At 48.0% G+C, this 17,358-nt stretch overlaps 1 protein-coding gene and 1 long non-coding RNA gene across 3 annotated transcripts in view; one reads left to right on the plus strand and one right to left on the minus strand.

The window, feature by feature from the left end:
* Positions 1-9,918, plus strand: part of NLRP12 (NLR family pyrin domain containing 12) — a 31,138-nt gene extending 21,220 nt beyond the window's left edge. Inside the window, exons 6-10 of one of the 2 annotated variants that reach the window (XM_046683202.1) lie at positions 2-172; positions 944-1,114; positions 5,979-6,149; positions 8,164-8,334; positions 8,984-9,918. In XM_046683202.1, coding sequence (XP_046539158.1) covers positions 2-172; positions 944-1,114; positions 5,979-6,149; positions 8,164-8,334; positions 8,984-9,071 — 772 coding nt within the window. In that variant the 3' untranslated portion in view covers positions 9,072-9,918. The remainder of the gene's footprint in view (position 1; positions 173-943; positions 1,115-5,978; positions 6,150-8,163; positions 8,335-8,983) is intronic. The other variant, XM_046683203.1, reaches the window with a different exon arrangement.
* A 1,705-nt stretch (positions 9,919-11,623) lies between these two features.
* On the minus strand, positions 11,624-12,737 carry LOC124249500 (uncharacterized). The gene is made up of 3 exons (XR_006891416.1): positions 12,413-12,737; positions 11,797-12,000; positions 11,624-11,716 (listed from the first exon to the last, which is right to left on the minus strand). It is a non-coding gene; the product is annotated as an uncharacterized LOC124249500 (long non-coding RNA).
* Between the last annotated feature and the right edge of the window lie 4,621 nt (positions 12,738-17,358).

The following is a 17,358-nucleotide window of genomic DNA, read 5'->3' on the forward strand; positions in this document are numbered from 1 at the left end:
GGTTGAGGAAGTGTCAGCTGGAGGCCGGGGCTTGCCGGGAGATCGCCTCCGTGCTCAGCACCAATCGACATCTGGTGGAGTTGGACCTGACGGGAAATGCGCTGGAGGATTTGGGTGCAAGGTTGCTGTGTGAAGGCTTGAGCAACCCGGTCTGTAGGCTGCGGATCTTGTGGTGAGTCCTACTTTACGTCTTTGTGAATCTGACTGCTGTACGTACCTCATTCACGTGGAGTCACAAAGTGGTTGTCTTTTTGAGACTGGCTTATTTCACCTAGTATGATGTTTTCAAGGTTCATCCATGACGTAGCATGTCTTAGAATTTCCTTCCTTCCTAAGACTGAATAACATTCCAGTGCACATATACATTGCATTATGTTTATCCATTCATTCATCCATTCCTGGACACTTGGGTTGCTTCCACCTTTGGGCTATTTTGCATAATTCATGAACATGAAAGTACAAATATTTCTTTGAGCCCCTACTCTCAATTCCTTTGGTTATACAACCAGAAGTGGAATGGATGGATCATATGGTCACTTTTAATTTTTGGCTGAACTGCCGTATTGTTTTCCACAGCGGCTGCACCATTTTACATTTCCACCAACAGTGCATAAAGTTTCCAGTTTCTCCGCATCCTCACCCACACTTGTTATTTTCTGTTTTGTTTTGTTTTATAGTAGCCATCCTAATGTGCGTAAGGTGGTATCCCATTGTGGTTTTGATTTTCATTTACCTAGTGACTAGTGAAGTTAAGCGTCTTTTCCTGCGATTTGTGGCCATTGTATATCTTCTTTGGAGAAATGACTACTCAAGTCTTTGACCATTTTTTTAAATGAACTGTTTGTTTGGAAATGCATTGCTTTTAAGGTTGTGGGTAGGGAGGGTGAAATTAGCAACGTGTAGAAAACCCTCCATAATATGTGTTGAGTTGGATTTCCTGCAGGTTGAAGATTTGCCACCTCACCGCTGCTGCCTGTGAAGACCTGGCCTCCACCCTCAGTGTGAACCAGAGCCTGGTGGAGCTGGACCTAAGTCTGAATGACCTGGGGGACGCCGGGGTGCTGCTGCTGTGTGAGGGCCTCAGGCATCCCCAGTGCAAACTTCAGACCCTCCGGTGAGTAGCACATTGCTCACCATCCTAAGAGTCCAAACTCACAATCCTTGCCCTCCTGTCTGGGCTCCCTGGGGCCATGCTCCTTCCCCTCTTCTCTTAAACTCTGGCTGCATCAGCCTCCTTTCAAAGGTTTTTCTGCCCCAGGGCCTTTGCACAAGCAGCTCTTTCTTCCTGGAATGCTCTTCTGCTCTGCTGTCCCCTTTTTTACCCTGATAACATCTGTTTTATCTGTTAGAACTCAGAACAAATGTTTCTTCCCTGTGGATGCCTTTCCTAACCCCTAGATAAGGTCTGGGTTCCTAGTTTTAAGATCTTATTTGACCTTATACTTCTCCTCAGCATCATTTAGCAACATTTGTAATTTGTCTGTATGTGTGTGGCATTTCAAAAGTGCAGGAGCCATATCAACTGTATATTCCAATGGCGAGTAGAAGACCTACGTGGCCTAGAGGTGCTTAGAAATACACGTACTTTATGGGGCCAGCCTGGTGGCGCAGTGGTTAAATTCGCACCTTCCGCTTTGGCGGCCCGGGGTTCACTGGTTCGGATCCCAGGTGCGGACGTGGCACTACTTGGCACGCCATGCTGTGGTAGGCATCCCACGTATAAAGTGGAGGAAGGTGGGCACGGATGTTAGCTCAGGGTCAGTCTTCCTCAGCAAAAAGAGGAGGATTGGCAGTAGTTATCTCAGGGCTAATCTTCCTCAAAAAAAAAAAACAAAAAAAAAACGTGTACTTTTAAAGGAGTGAGCAGATGAATAAATGAATAAACCAAAGAAAATGCAGCAAGGCTGTCAGTTTTCAGAAAACTCTTTCCTTGTAGTCCCAAAGGAGAGTCTATTTTTTTTTGTCTTACAGAAGCACCATCAATTATCTGATGTCATTCACTGTGGAATTTTTTTTGTTTTGGGATGTTCAGCCATGGTGTGACTTGTATTGCTTTTTTCCCCCCATATTTTGAATTGAATGTAATTATTTTACTTTATTTTATTTATTTTTTAAGATTGGCCCTGAGCTAACATCTGTTGCCAATCTTCTTTCTTTTCTTCTTCTTCTTCTCCCCAAAGCCCCCCAGTACATAGTTGTATATTCTAGTTGTGAGTGCTTCTGGCTGTGCTATGTGGGACGCCGCCTCGGCGTGGCCTGATGAGCCGTGCCATGTCTGCGCCCAGGATCCGAACCAGCGAAACCCTGAGCCTCTGAAGCGGAGCAAGTGAACTTAACCACTCGGCCATGGGGCCAGCTCTATTGCATTTTTTTTTTTGAGGAAGATCAGCCCTGAGCTAACTGCTGCCAATCCTCCCCTTTTCGCTGAGGAAGGCTGGCCCTGAGCTAACATCCATGCCCATCTTCCTCTACTTTATATATGGGACGCCTACCACAGCATGGCGTGCCAAGCGGTGCCATGTCCACACCCGGGATCCGAACCGGTAAAACCTGGGCCACCGAAGTGGAACTGCGAACTTAACTGCTGTGCCATGGGGCCAGCCCCGATTGCTTTTTTTATGTTTAGAAAATTAGGATAAATCTGTGCCCCATTTTTTCACCGTCTTCTCCCTACTGCACCCTCGAAACATTTTCTTTTGGGGCTGTACATACACATAGTTAGAGTGTTCCTAATTCTCAGCTGGTACCACAATGTCCCTGTGGACCCACACATGCCTGTTTCATTTTTGTCTCCTCCGTTGCCCTCCCCATCTCCCACCCGTGGGGCCTCATGTCTTTATTTTACATAAATGATACATCTCATCAACCTCTCTTTGTTTTTCACTTACCTTTATACATTCAGGGTCTGTTCATGCTGGTATAAACATATCTAATTCATTCCTTTAAACCAACCTGTATTCCATAACTTGCATGTACCAAATGTTATCAATCCATCTCGTCATTCAGACATTGGGTTGTCCCCAGCTCTTTGCTGTCATGTACAGTGTTGCGATGTACATTCTGGAACTTATCTCTTTCTGAACCCTTTTAAGATCCCCCCAAAGGATAGAATTGCAGGATCAGACTGAGTCTGCATACCGGATATCCCAAAATAACTCCAGAAAGATGCAGCTGTTTACACTTCCACCAGCAATTTAGGAAAGCTCCTTTTTCTCCCATATCTTTATGGTCATTCCACTTTCTATTTTTAAAATTCTTGTGGGTGCAAGATGTTCTTAAATTGTATTTTTCTGATAATGAGTGAGATTGAGCATCTCTTCCTGTGCTTACTAGCTTTTTGCATTTCCCCATTCTGCGAATTGCTTATTCATGTAATTTATAGTCACATGCCGCATAATGACTTTTCGGTCACCGATGGACCGCTTGTATGACGGTGGTCCCATCAGATTAGCACCATAGAGCCTAGGTGTGAAGTAGGCTGTACCATCTAGGTTTGTCTAAGTGCACGCTGTGATGTTTGCACAAAGATGAAATCACCTAACAATGCATTTCTCAGAACGTATGTCCGTCGTTAAGCGACTCATGACTGTATTTATTTCTTTAAGATGTGTTCTATGTCTGTCTTGCCGATTTACAGATGTTCCCCAAATATTTTAGATATTAATCCTGTGTTGACAGCATACTTTGGAAATGTCTTCTCCGCAGGTCATCAATCTGTCAAATTGCCCATGGATTCTTTTTTCAAACAGAAATCTTTATGTTTTGAGGTCAAATCCGGACGTGCTTCTGTGGTTTATATTTTTGTGACATGTCTAAGAAATTCCTTGCCAATACGATGTCAAAGATATACTCAATTTCTTCCTTATGTTTACGTGTGTCGGCAGGTGGGGTTCAATTTATTTTTCTCCGATTTTTGTGGCACCTTTTAATAAAGAACCCATGCTTTCCTTGCTGATTTGTAAGCCCAACTCTATTGTAAGCCACTTTTCCACTTTGTCTTTGACTCTCTCTTTTCCGTTTGTCTCCATTCCTTTTCCAGTTTTCCGCTGTTGTGATTGCTGTAGTTTGTAATATGCCCTACTGTTAGGAAGATTCTGTCTTTTGCATTTTTTTTTTGCAAATTTTCATAGTTATTCATACACATTTATTCTTCCGTGCAAATGTGAGAATGCGTTGGTCCAGGTCCCCCAACGTGGCTCTCGTTGGCTGAGACTGAGTCCTTTCGTTTTGTCCTGTGGCAGCAGGTCTGCCAGATCTTCAGGTTTACATAGAACCTGCTTGTCACCAGAGGACACCGACACACTTAAGGAAAAAGGAGTTCAGGTTTTCACGTAGGGGCAGCTATATCTAGGGACACAAAGGAATCTCCGAAAATCAGAAAAAAAAATACTATTTAATAGAATAGCACTTTTGACTCTCTTAAGCTCCCAAATGCTCTTCCAGTTGCAATGGCAGCCACATTAACTGCATGGACGGTGGTTAAGCAAGACACACATCACGGACATACACCAGGGGCTGGCCCAGTGGTGTTCACTGGTTTGGATCCTGGGCACAGACCTACACATGACGGATCAAGCCATGCTTTGGCAGGTGTCCCACATATAAAATAGAGGAAGATGGGCACAGATGTTAGCTCAGGGCCAATCTTCCTCAGAGAAAAAAAAAAAAAAACCCCAGACCAGGTGGCTTAAACCACATAACCTCATATGCTCACAGTTCTGGAGGCTAGAAGTCCAAGATCTAGGTGTCAGCAGGGTTGTCTCCTGAGGCCTCTCTCCTTGGCTTGAGGAGGCTGCCTTCTCGCTGTTCCCTCACATGGGCTTTCCTCTGCACACACATCTTGTGTCTCTTTGTGCCTCCAGATTTCCTCTTCCTATAAGGATACCAGTCAAATCGGATTAGGGAGTGCCGTAACAGCCTCATTTTAACTTAATGACCTCTTTCAAGGCCCTGTCTCCAAACACACTCATAGTCCATATTCTGAAGTCCTGGAAGGTGGGGCTTTAACATATGAATTTGGAGAGGGCACAGTTCAGCCCATCACAGGGTCGTGGCAGATGTCATTAGTCCAGATGAGGTCATCCCGGAGTAGGGTGGGCCCCTAAGCCAAGATGACTGGCGTCCTCATAAGGAAATTTGGACACACACACACAGACACACACACACACATTGAGAATGCCATGTGACGATGAAGGCAGAGATTAAGATGATGCTCCTAGGGGCTGGCCCGGTGGCATAGTGGTTGAGTTTGCGCACTCTGCTTTGGCGGCTCAGGGTTCACTGGTTCGGATCCAAGGCAGGGACCTACACACTGCTTTTCAGGCCATACTGTGGCAGATGTCCCACATATTAAATATAAGAAGATGGACATGAATATTAGCTCAGTGACAATCACCCTCAAGCAAAAAAAGAGGAAGATTGGCAACAGATGTTATCTCAGGGCCTATCTTCCTCACCAAAAAAAAAAAAAAAAAATTTGCTTCTGCAAGCCAGAGAATGCCAAAGACTGCCAGCAAACCCCCAGAGGAGAGGCAGGGAACAGAATTTCCCTCATAGCCCTCCCAGGGAACCAACCTGCAACACCCTGATCTCAGACATCCAGCCTCCAGAGGTGCAAGACAACACATTTCTGTTGTTGAAGCCCCCAGCATGTGGTAGTTGTTACAGCAGCTGCAGGAAACTAATATACTTGGCTTGGACCAAGTGCCCAATAGAGAGTAAATATTATTTTTTATTCTTTCTTTGTACTCTTCTTCCTGTTTCTTCCTTTTACCCCCGTTTCCTTGTTACTTCTCTCTTCCTTCCTTCTTCCTATCTGCCCGATCCTTTCTTCTTCCTCCTCTTTTTCTCTCTCCCAGGTGAAGATGGGGTCTGACAATGTCTCTCTGCGCCCAGCCCAGGCCTGGCGCGTGAGCCTTGCCTGGCGGTGTCTGCAGGAGGAGTGCATCAGCTCTGCTCTGTGCATCCTGTCTTTCCAGGTTGGGCATTTGCCAGCTCAGCTCCGCAGCCTGTGAGGGTCTCTCTGCCGTCCTCCAGGTCAACCCCCACCTCCGGGAGCTGGATCTGAGTTTCAATGACCTGGGAGACCGGGGCATGTGGTTGCTGTGTGAGGGGCTGCGGCACCCCACCTGCAGACTCCAGAAACTCTGGTGAGTCTGGGCGTCAGGCCTGGTGGCGATGGAAGTCCCTGGGGGCGGGGGAGCATCTTCTTGTCCTTGTTCTTTTCCCTTTGAAGGGTTATCTCTCCATCACTTTGGAGGGTACCAGGAGCCTAGATGTGGAAAGAAGCACTGTGCAAACAAGTCGTAGGATAATTCCTGCTCTGTGGGAATACAAACACAGAAGGCTTCATGTTTCCTCACTCGCTGCCTCTGAACGTTTTCTGTAACGCTCCCCTTTTCCCTTGGCGTTTGCCTGGGCAGATTCATAGCTTCTCGGCAACGTGTATATAATAAAAATTCAGTCTAGCCCAGTGTAAATGCCAGTCAAACATGAATTATTACTTCCTCCTTCTCCTTTCTCCCAGTACCAGCCTGGCCCCCCACCTGAACGACTTAGAATGAGGTGAGGCACATCTCATATATCGTCTTCCATTTCTGAGTCTTTTGCTTATCTGGGAATTCAGCTGGGGGCTTAGGGGCAGCATCTCTCCCTTAATTGGTGTTGCCAGGGTCCCTCTGGGATGTAAATACCCCCTTATCTGGGAGACATCAAAATGCTACCTTCGGGGCTGGCCCGGTGCCATAGTGGTTGAGTTTGCATGTTCGGCTTTAGCAGCCTGGGGTTTGCCGGTTCAAATTCTGGGCGCAGACCTAAACACCACTCATCAAGCCATGCATGCTGGGGTGGCATCCCACATAGAGAAACTAAAAGGACTTACAGCTAGGATAAACAACTATGCACTGGGGCTTTGGGGAGGAAAAAACTCCAGAAGGATTGGCAACAGATGTTAGATCAGGGTCAATCTTCCTCACCAAAAAAAAAAAAAAGCCACCTCACTCAGGAGCATATATGTGAGTTCTTATGGGGACCCCATGGGAGGTGCCTCCAGTGCCTAGTCTCCAGATGTGGAATAATTAACCTGGGTCAACCTCCTTGCACAACCCCCTCCCCATCTCTCACCATCAGTTTTGACTCCTGACCATTCTGTCCTGAGATGTGGGTAGTTGTATGTCACCAAGCGAGTTTTTTCCCTCTCTTCTCAAGTCCTGAACTATTGTCTTGGACCTCATATTAGAAGCTGGCATTTATTGCCTTGCAGCCTCAGCCAGACTACGATTACGATATTTCCATTGAACATCCCAGCTACGATAGGACTTATTTCCAAAGGTTGCTGTGAGGCATAAATGAGAAAGTCAGCACAAAGCCCTTAGCAAGGTGCTTGGCACACAGTCGGTACTCAATAAATGCTACTTCTTATTTTTCTTGTAACAGCCGAGAATATAGGAAAGAAACATGACTGGAGACAGAATAGAAATCAGAGAGAATCAGGTGGGATACTGTCAAGGCAGGTGGCAGCCCAATTGCTATTGGCTTCTGCAACAAAGGATTGATTGAGTTGTGCAAGTAAAAAGGCATGCTTCAGGCATGGCTTGATCCAGGCATTTGGATTCTTGATCTCCATTATCTTGTATACTTACTGCTGCTGTGGCTCCATTCTCAGTGAAGGTGAGCCTTGACCCTGCTTGGTGGCAAAATGTCTGCAGTTCTTCCCAGGCCCAAGTCCTGAAAGAAAATGCTCCAGGAAAAGTCTGGTTCTGATTCATGGCTTTGGGTGGCTCCTGTGCCCAACTGGAACCATTGATGGTGGCTGGGGATGTGCAAACCGACCAACTTAGGCCTTCGGGACAACCTTAACTCCAGATGGACTGAGACTGGGGTCTCAGGGAGAAATTGCAGTGGAATTCCCAGAAGGGGCAAGAGAGAATTGGCTGCCAAATCAGCAGGGATCCCCCAGAGATGGAGCCGTGAACCGAGGAGCGTCTGGAAACGCCTCTCTTCCGCGCTTCCCATCCCCATGTGGCCCTGAGCCCGGACTGGTTTGGTTCTACTCTGCTTTCTCTTCAGCGGGTCCCCTGAAAACGTCCCCCCGACTCCCTACGAAGATGAGACCTTCCCCAAGCAGCCCCCGCTGTGGCTTCAACCAGACTTTCTCTTCCACAGGCTGGACAGCTGTGGCCTCGCCGCCAAAGCCTGTGAGGCCCTTTCTTGCAGCTTGGGGGTCAACCGGACCCTGAGGGAGCTGTACCTGACCCACAACGCCCTGGGCGACGCCGGCGTCAGGCTGCTCTGCAAGAGGCTGAGTCATGCCGGCTGCCCACTGCGAGTCCTCTGGTGAGAGACGGTCCCTGGTCCTGGAGGAGGCGGGACGAGGGGCTCGCACTTGGGAGTGGAGGTCAATGATTGAGACACCCCCCGTGCCCCCAGTTGGAACAGGCAAATAATCTATAAGATTTGGGGGTATTTCATTCGTCCACACTCACGGACACAATCGGTGCGGAAGACACAGGAGGCCTGACTTTACCCCTTGAGAGATACCGATCCCACCTACCAGCCGTGTCACCCGGATCATTTCCTGTCTGTTTCCTACCCTGTCCAAAGGGGCCATCCTAGCTTAGTGAGAACCTAGGGTTCCTCTGCCTGGGCTCGACTTCCAATCCCATCCCTCATCAACCCTGGGATACATTTTTGCAGGTTATTCGACCTCATGGTGCCTCAGTATCCCTATCTGTAAAATGAGGAAAATAGTCACTTCTTCATAAGACTGTTAAAAACTGAAAATTCAATGAGTTGACACAGGCGAGGCACTGAAAATTGGGCTGAGAGTGGCTTAGAGTAAACTCATTTCCCGTCGGGGTTTGGTTTCCGATGGAGAACTCGATAGTGGGATGGCTTTAACAGGCGAGCCGCACGGTGGGGCTGACACGTCCGCTGAGGGCCACGATAGTGGCCTGGAATGAGATTTCCCACTCTGTGCCCCCAGGTTGTTTGGAATGGCCCTGAATCCAATGACCCACAGAAGACTAGCAGCGCTTCGCGTCGCCAAACCTTCCTTGGACCTTGGCTGCTGAGTGGTCCTGTCTGCTGGTCCTTCTCTGGAAGTCGGGGCGCAGGAAGGTCACCCCAGAGCCTGCCGGTCGACACCACGCTCAGGCTCTTGATCTCCCGAAGAGACAAACTCACGAGCGGAATGAAGGCTTTCTGCTTGGGGGTCTCTGGGATCAACGTGCAGTGGAGCGGGCAGCTGGAGTTTGGGGAATGTTGGGGCCGTGCAGGAAACTTAGGCCGGTGTCCTGGGTGCTTCTAGAGCAGGGGTTCCCAACCGAGGGTGAGTTTGTGTCCCCACCCCCACCCCCCCGGCCCAGGGCACACTCAGCAATGTCAGGAGACACGGAAGCGGGTGCTACCGGCATCTGGCAGAGACCAGGGGTCCCCCCAGACATCCTACAATGCACAGGAGAGCCCCACAACAAAGTCTTTAGCTGAAAACGTCAATCGTGCCAAAGTGGAGAAACTCTGTTCTCAGAGATTAATCGTGCAATACGGTTTGGGAGGCTGGGGGACCTTAGGGTGCTTGCTGTGCCAACGAGCCTTGCCATCTTGTTTTGTGCCGTGAACCTGTCTCCTGGCCGGAGCCAGTCAGACCACGGCTGGACCCCTGCCATGGTTAGCCAACTGTGGGCTGGCCAGTCATCTACAGCTATCACGCTTTGGGTGAAGACAGGAACCCAAGCAGAATTTGATCCCTGGGGGTTTGAACTAGGAAAGTGACAGCTGGGAAACTTCCCAAGAAGGCCGCGAGCACGTCCTGCCGACGCCGTCAATGGAGAGGTCTGGAAAGACCAGAATTTCCTAGGAAGCAGAGGAAATGGTCAAGATGAGAAATGAGGGTGACCTTGTAACCCAGGAAAGGAAGGACAAGGAAAGAACTCCAATTCTGAAGACATCATTCCTGTGGACATCAATAAATGTTCCACGAATAATCACATTAACCTTTTCTTCCTTGAAATCCAGTCTTTTACTGAATCCTCTTGCCTTACCCGCCCTCCAAGCCCCATTTCTCAGCTGCTCCTGAATGAACCCACCCACCTCAGGAGCCCTATTGATCGTGACCAGGCCCTTTGAAGCTGACTGAACAGGGACCAAGGTGACCCCCTGTTATCTAAGCCTCGGCTGCCTCGTTAAGACGAGTGCCAATCAAATCTGGGGGCACATTTTAGGAGTGTGAATGCTGGTACAGGGCACGTGGGGAAACAGGGTGGAGCCGCCGGGTGGGTCCAGGACCAGGGATGTCTGTTCCAGGAAGACGGAGGGGATTCCTGTGTTGATGGCTTCAGGGTGAAAGGAGCAAGACGTAACTCCCTGACTGTGCTGGCTCCTTCCTGTTCCTGCTCACTGAAGGCTCAGGAGCTGCCATGGTTTGGGGAGGCCCACTGGGCACAGCCCTCCAGGACCCATGGGACATGGTGAGCGCCGTGTCGTCCTGGTTGAAACTGACATGAAATCTCCCGGCCGCTCCCAAGGGTACTCCAAGGCCCAGCAGCCAGGAGCTTCCATGGATTTCTTCCAAGGGATCCCCTTGCCCTTCAATTGGCCAAGGTGGCGGAAATACAGTGTGAGCAAATAGTGATGGAAGACGGCCCAATCTACGGCCCGCCCCGTGGCCGCATGGTTTCCGCTTGGGCGGCCCAGGGTTTCCACCGGTTGGGATCCTGGGTGTGCACATGGCACCGCTCGTCAAGCCACGCCGAGGTGGTGTCTGCCAGCCACAATTAGAGGGCCCCAGAACTATTAGATCCAACTATGTGCTGGGGGGATTCGGGAAGAAAAACCAGCAAGAAAGGCTAATTCTTAAAGATCTTATTTTTTTTCCCTTTTCCTCCCCAAACGCCGCACCCCCCGGTACATAGTTGTGTTAGTTGTGGCATGCGGAACGCTGCCTCAGTGTTGCCTGATGAGCAGTGCCATGTCGGCGCCCAGGATCCGAACAGGTGAAAGCCTGGAACGCTGAAGCGGAGCACGCCAACTTGGCCACTCGGCCCCAGGACCGGCCTGCGAAGAGGCTCTCACCACTGATGACATCGCCTCCTCCCCTTTCAGAATCTTGACCCTCCCACATGGAAATCATCCACGGCCTTCTGTTCCCAGTCTCAGTATTGAGATGGGTGGAGCATGCAAATCTCCCTCTTGAAGATCTTTATCTGCACAAGTGAAAGCAAAAGCCCCATTTCCCAGGACACGGGAAAAATACCCTTCAAACGTTGGGTTCAAATTGGGAGTGTGGAGAATATTCCTAGGACCCCGAAGCAGGTTGGGTTAGGGCCAGCCATTACTTTTCTCAGCCCAAATTAGTCCCAGGAGGATGCCGTCTGCGAACCCTCATCAGGCGAAATACTCTGGGAAGGGAACGTTTCTGCCCCGCTTGAGTAACAGAAAGCAGGGACTAGGATATCCGTGACGCTCAGGAGCCAGCCCAGTCCTTCCCTCGCCGCAGTCTGTACGCAACCCTGAACTCCCAGGAACCCTCCACTTTCATCCACTGGCCTCATGGAGCCCAGTCACTCCCAAATGCACACGCAAGCATGACACGGGAACGCAATTTCCATGGTTTATTTTGCAAACTGGTACTTTAAATTCCCTCAATTGAAATGCTCGAGTACACGCTGGCCTTATGGCCGGATTTTGGAAACCCGTGCTATGGTATATCTTGTAGAATCTGAGACTCTTAAGGGAAGTCAAGAGTGGTCCCTACACATTTCCGTTTGGTGGCACGGGAAATGCAAAGGACCGAAGGACACGGCCTCTTGGACTCTACGGGAGGAAAAAACTCAGCTCAGGGCTGAACTGAGATCCTTGGTCACTGACCATCTCTCTCCCCTGGATGGTACAAAGTCCCTATCAGGGCAAACTAGAGACAGGGGAGATGAGATGTTCGTCACCTCAGATGAGGGCGCGCTGGAGCCTGGAGATGCACTGGAAGCTGCGGCTCCAGTCCGGCATCTGTGGATGAAAAGAAGTGCGGAACAGTGGAGCCGAACTGTTATTGTAGCTCTCAAAACTCCTCGTTTCCCAAACCAGCTCCTGAGATGCTCTCCTCAAACGGGGACACACAAAATGAAAGCACTTTCCTGTCACGAACACGGCAAGCGCCCCCATTTTGAGTCTCACAGCCTGAGCGCTTGGAACCGGTTGCTGGTTGTAGAAGGAGCTGAAGACCTTTGAACCCTCACGAGGTGAGGGTTCCACTCAAGAGTCGGATTCTAGAAATTGCTACAGATTTACTCATGCCAACAAGTAGAAATCATGACACTATCGACCCAGGGGCACAGAAACCTTTCTAAAGACAGGGAAGGAAAGCACGTCAGTTGCACGGTATTGTGCAAACGGCTCTGTGGTTCGAGCTGGTACCGACCTTCCATTCCCCATTTCAGAGTCTCTCCCCATCAGCAAGCACTTCGGCTGTGTGACTGCGGTGGCGAGTCCAGGCATCCCTCAAGCACACGAGCCTTTTGCAGCGTTACCTGGAGTCTCCAGCCAGCCTTCCGGCATCTTATAGGACAACATCCATGCTGAACAAACCATTTCCTGTTCCTGACAAATTTCCCCATGGCTATCAGGATGCCAGAGATTGATAACCCCTGACAAAGTCACCACAGCAGGGCAGTGACGTTCTAGAACAGCTTAGGTTCCATGGAGGGTGCCCACCGGCGACACTCAAATGTCGCAGCACTTTCCATCCCGATGTTCGAAGAGTGCTTCCACATTTGAGTCCCGCAGGCTGAGCAGCTGACCCGGGAACCTTTGCCCAGAGGAAGCCTGGACTGGACACGGCCAGATCCAAGCCCTGTCCTCGCTACCCCAAGGCTTGGCAAGGACCATTTAGCATCTGCCAACTGGAAGCTACTTTCTCAACCGGTAACACTCAAAAAATGGCGGCACTTCCCTACGTAGCACAGAAAGTGCCCCCACAGTTTGAGTAGCACAAGTTGAGTAATTCCACACAAGGGACTCCCCATCGCCGACTGAAGGACTTACCAGACAAAGGAACGCTTGCAAATGATTACAGTAAGTCTGCCTTAATCCTAAAATAGGGAGACTGGAAAAAGTTAAAAGAAAATTCGATCATGCAAATTAGGCTCACATCCATCACCACCATAGGTAACAGAAAAGAAAGACTTTCCAGCGGATAATGAGATTTCAGTGCATATACCCACATCACCAAACTAAGGACTTAAATTACCCCTTTGGTTTGGTGACCTGGAGCCTATCACGTGACTCCGTTTGGCGCCTGTTTTGTTTCGACGTCCCAAACCAGAGAAAAATGGCTGACTCAAAAGACGTACCTCGTTATTACCCCACGAAGGACGTAGGAAGACTAAGAGTTCCTTCGCCCCTCAAGGTATCCTTGGAAAGAGAACCCGACGCCACCCAGGAGCTTCTGGATGCAGGAAGCCGAGACAGCGGTGCAGAGAGCCGTTTGCATATAGGAGTTTGTAACACATTAGATGACGGGAGTTCAGAGTGAAATGAGGTGTGAGGGAGGAAAGCATTGAATGAAATTTCAGAAGCCAGAAAGCGCAAGGAAATCTCTTAAGGATGGAGGTAAAGGAGGTACCGTGCAGACGATACTTACGCAGTGCGCGGAGGGAAAAACTTGAGGTCCCACCGCGTCTCTTTCCTGGCAAGGAAGAAACGAGCGCTGCTGGGCTCTTATATAAGCTGAAGACCCATTCACCCCAGACTCAGGGCAAGACCACTCCCCTCTATTTCGTCTCCGCCCAGACCCACCCTGCTTCCTTTGATCGTCTTGGACACACCCTCACATAGTTTCTAAACTCTTGACTCTTTCATTGTTTTTATCCCCAGAACAAAATAATTTTGATCAATCAACCGGGAAAATCCAGAGATGTGCCCAGAAGAAAGTAATCTCAGCTCCTGGGGGTTCCATTATTCATTCAACAACCATTGACATAGAGTATTTTTTTATTACATCTATTGAGCGAATAAGGCCCACCAGGCACTTCGCTAGTTCCTGGGGCTAGAGGGGTGAATAAGATCGTGGATTTTATAGTCTAGAACAGTGGTGGGGTTTTTTCCCCTCCCAGGGGATAGTTGGTAATGTCTGGAGAACTTTTCGCTTGTCCCAAGTGCCATGGAGGAGAGGACTGCTGCCAGCGGTCAGTGGAGAGAGGCCAGGGCTGCTGTAAACATCCTACAGCGTGGGACAGCCCCTGCTCATAAAGAATAGTCCCGGCCCCAAATGTGGATACTGCCGGAGCTGAGGGATCCTGGCCTAGCGGCAGGGTGACAGAAAGGGGAAACACACACACACACAGATATGTATAATTGCTGCTCATAGTATTTAATCACAATCTCTTTACATATTCACATAAACATTTATGTTGAGAACACGCTTCTGTGTTCTTTAAAGTCAATAGTCTATTAAAAAGTATTTAAAATGTGTTTTAACAACCATAAATATTAGAATACCATTTCTCAGCCTGCTTTTGATATCTTTTGAAAAGGTGCAGTTTTACTTAATTTGTGCATATTTTCGCGGTCTGAGGCCTTGCTGTAACTCTCCCTATGACAAACCGTTGAGAAGTAACTGGAGTTCATGAGATTTAGTAAAAATGGTTAGATAAATTTGGGAAACTGTGTCAATAAAATAGAAAAGTCTGGAAATAAAGTGTGTTTTCATGGTTGAATGGCAATGCAGAGTATGCTTTTACGTAATTTCATGAACCCCCTTCCCGTGAGACGTTTTCCATTTCTATAAATTTAGGGTGTTTTTTTTCATAGTGCTGCAATGAACATTTTTAGAGCAACTGTGGTCAGAGTGGAGGCGTTTATTTCTCATGTCATCTATAAATCCATATTAACCCTCCAAATATTATCGGCATCCGACAGATGAAAGAACTGAGGTGAAGTCATTTGCCCAAGGAAACATGGCCAGAAGCAATGAGTGGATGGAACCCGGGTCTGGAAGTTCAGGCTCCAAATTCTTTCCGTGGTCCTTCTCAGGGTTGCTGGAGGGCAGGGCTGCTGACCTGGCACTTGCTTGGCCGCTCAGATGCAAATCTGCCCTGTCTGCTCCTCTCCCTCTGCACCTGGATCCTCTGAGAGTACCCGCACTCAGCACCTCCTTCCCATCACTGTCTTTCTTTCTCGGCCCGTGGCAGCGCTCTCTTCCTGCCCTTTGCCCCCGTGTAGCACATTCACGGCTGGTTCCTACCTGTCTTGCCTCTCTTATGTCAACCTCCAAAACGAGAAACCAGCATAAGAGGCAAAGCATTTATTCGGGATAGCAGAATTGCAATGTGGGAAGCATGGATTCAGGAAAGCTAAATAGTGTCCCAGTTACAGGAGAGGGGCTTAGGGTTTTTGTGAGAAAAAGGGAGGAAGATGAGGTAAGTTGTATGAAAGGAGCGTTCATTGAGTTCGTTGGTGCTACATGAGTAAGGCTCGGTTTGTACTTCACAGATTGGCCCGAGATTCAGTCATCGGGCAAAAGGCTAGACTTGTAGGTCATTGATTGGTTAGCAATCCAGACATCAGCAAAGCCCAGTTCCGTCACTTCTTACAGACGGGATATTCTTGTCGACACTGACTTCTTGGAATGTTGGAGGTTTGGTCCAGTCTGGAAGATAAAAAAACAAGAAGTGCAGGCAATTCCTCTGGAATACTGCTCTGGCTCTATTTTAATATGGCTGCACTCATGTCATCTTTCACACACGCTAAAGGTCACCTTCTCTAGGTGGGCCCCCCTCAAACCTCCAGGTTAGGTCCTTAATAGCATCCTGCATCCATTTTTGATTGCACACTTCATGTGCTTAGCCGTTCTCTGTTTATTTGACTAATAACTTGCTTATCAGTTCTCAATTATTTGTCACAGTTGTTTTTGTTTGTTTTAACCCATTTATTTTATAGATGACACTCAGTCACAGAGGTGTTAACTGAGACATCTAGGGTGAGAATCAGGTCTTGCGCTCCCTTCCCCCACCTTTATTGAGGGATAATTTCTTTGTCATACTTTTTTGATTTTTCTGTTACTTGTCTCTCGAGCTCAGCTCCTGAGGGGACAATGGCTTGTCTGTCTTGTTCACCTTGTCCCCCACCCGCAAAACCAGTCTTGGACCTGGCACATAGCAAAGAGGCAAAGAGCGTGTTGTTTAAGTGTGGAAAACTTAATGAATACAATTGAATTTAAGCAACTTTAAACAAAGACTATATTCAAAGATGACTTTAAGTAAATTGAAAGTAAAAGACCCACTTTGGTATTTTTTCACTAATTCCTAACATTTGTGGAATGACGGTGTAAGATGATGAGCACCTGAAACTTTCATTCCTGAGTTGACAACAAGGTGCTTGGTCTAGTTTTTGCTATTTTGGACATTAAACATGCCTATTTAAAGTCTCAGGTTAATATCTCTATTAACTATTTTTTCCCCAATATTTTGCTTTCTTTTTTCCAGCTTTATTGAGGTATAGTTGTATAATTAATTTATTAACTGTTAATTAACATTCAAGTCTTAAGTTAATATCTTTGCTGTTTAATGAGGTTTTTTTTTTTTTGGATTCATGATGGAAAAATCAGAAATCCCAAAGATTTAAGAAATGAGATTCGTTAGCCTGAGGTGGTTGGGGGAGGTGGGGAATAGACGGAAGAAGCTTTGCCTGGTCAGGAATTCTTCCTGTAGCATTGAAAGGTCTTCATTTGCAAATCACCCGATCTTGTTGTCATTATAATCATCCTGGCGTCTCCACCATCCCCACCCAATCCTTACCATTATCTGGATGCTCTCCATACCAATGGGAATAGTTTCATTTGCAAAGATCCCGACAGTTTTTGAAATCCTTTTAGGTACAGTATTCAATCCTCTAATTCCATCATTGTATCGTCCACATTTATCTACAGCCTGGGGGTGAGTGGGTGATAATCTTCTTTATGACATTAAGGGAATCCTGCCATTTTATCTAAATTTACTGTTTGGGGATGAGGTTAAAGTGAAAAAGTGGGGGAAGGATTCTTTCCAGACTGGATGAAATGCTTCTCAAGGGCACTTGGGTGTCAGGGGTGTCTGTGCCGGACACCTCCAAGACGTAATACACATCATTTAATATGTACTGAACACCTAAATTGTGCTGTCCTCAGTCCAAATCCTCAGTCTTAAGTGCTGGGGATAAAATGATGTATAAGAAAGACGGAAAGAAAACCCTGAGCTGTGTGGAGCTCACATTCTAGCGGGGAAGAGAGTTGACGATAAGCATAATGAACCAATAAAGAACGCAGTTAGGTTAGAACGTGACAGGCAATGTCAAAGGACTAGAGCAGGATTTTGAGAGGGATGGGACGAT

The sequence above is a fragment of the Equus quagga genome, chromosome 13, assembly GCF_021613505.1.
Source record: "Equus quagga isolate Etosha38 chromosome 13, UCLA_HA_Equagga_1.0, whole genome shotgun sequence".
NCBI classification, from domain to species: Eukaryota; Metazoa; Chordata; class Mammalia; order Perissodactyla; family Equidae; genus Equus; species Equus quagga.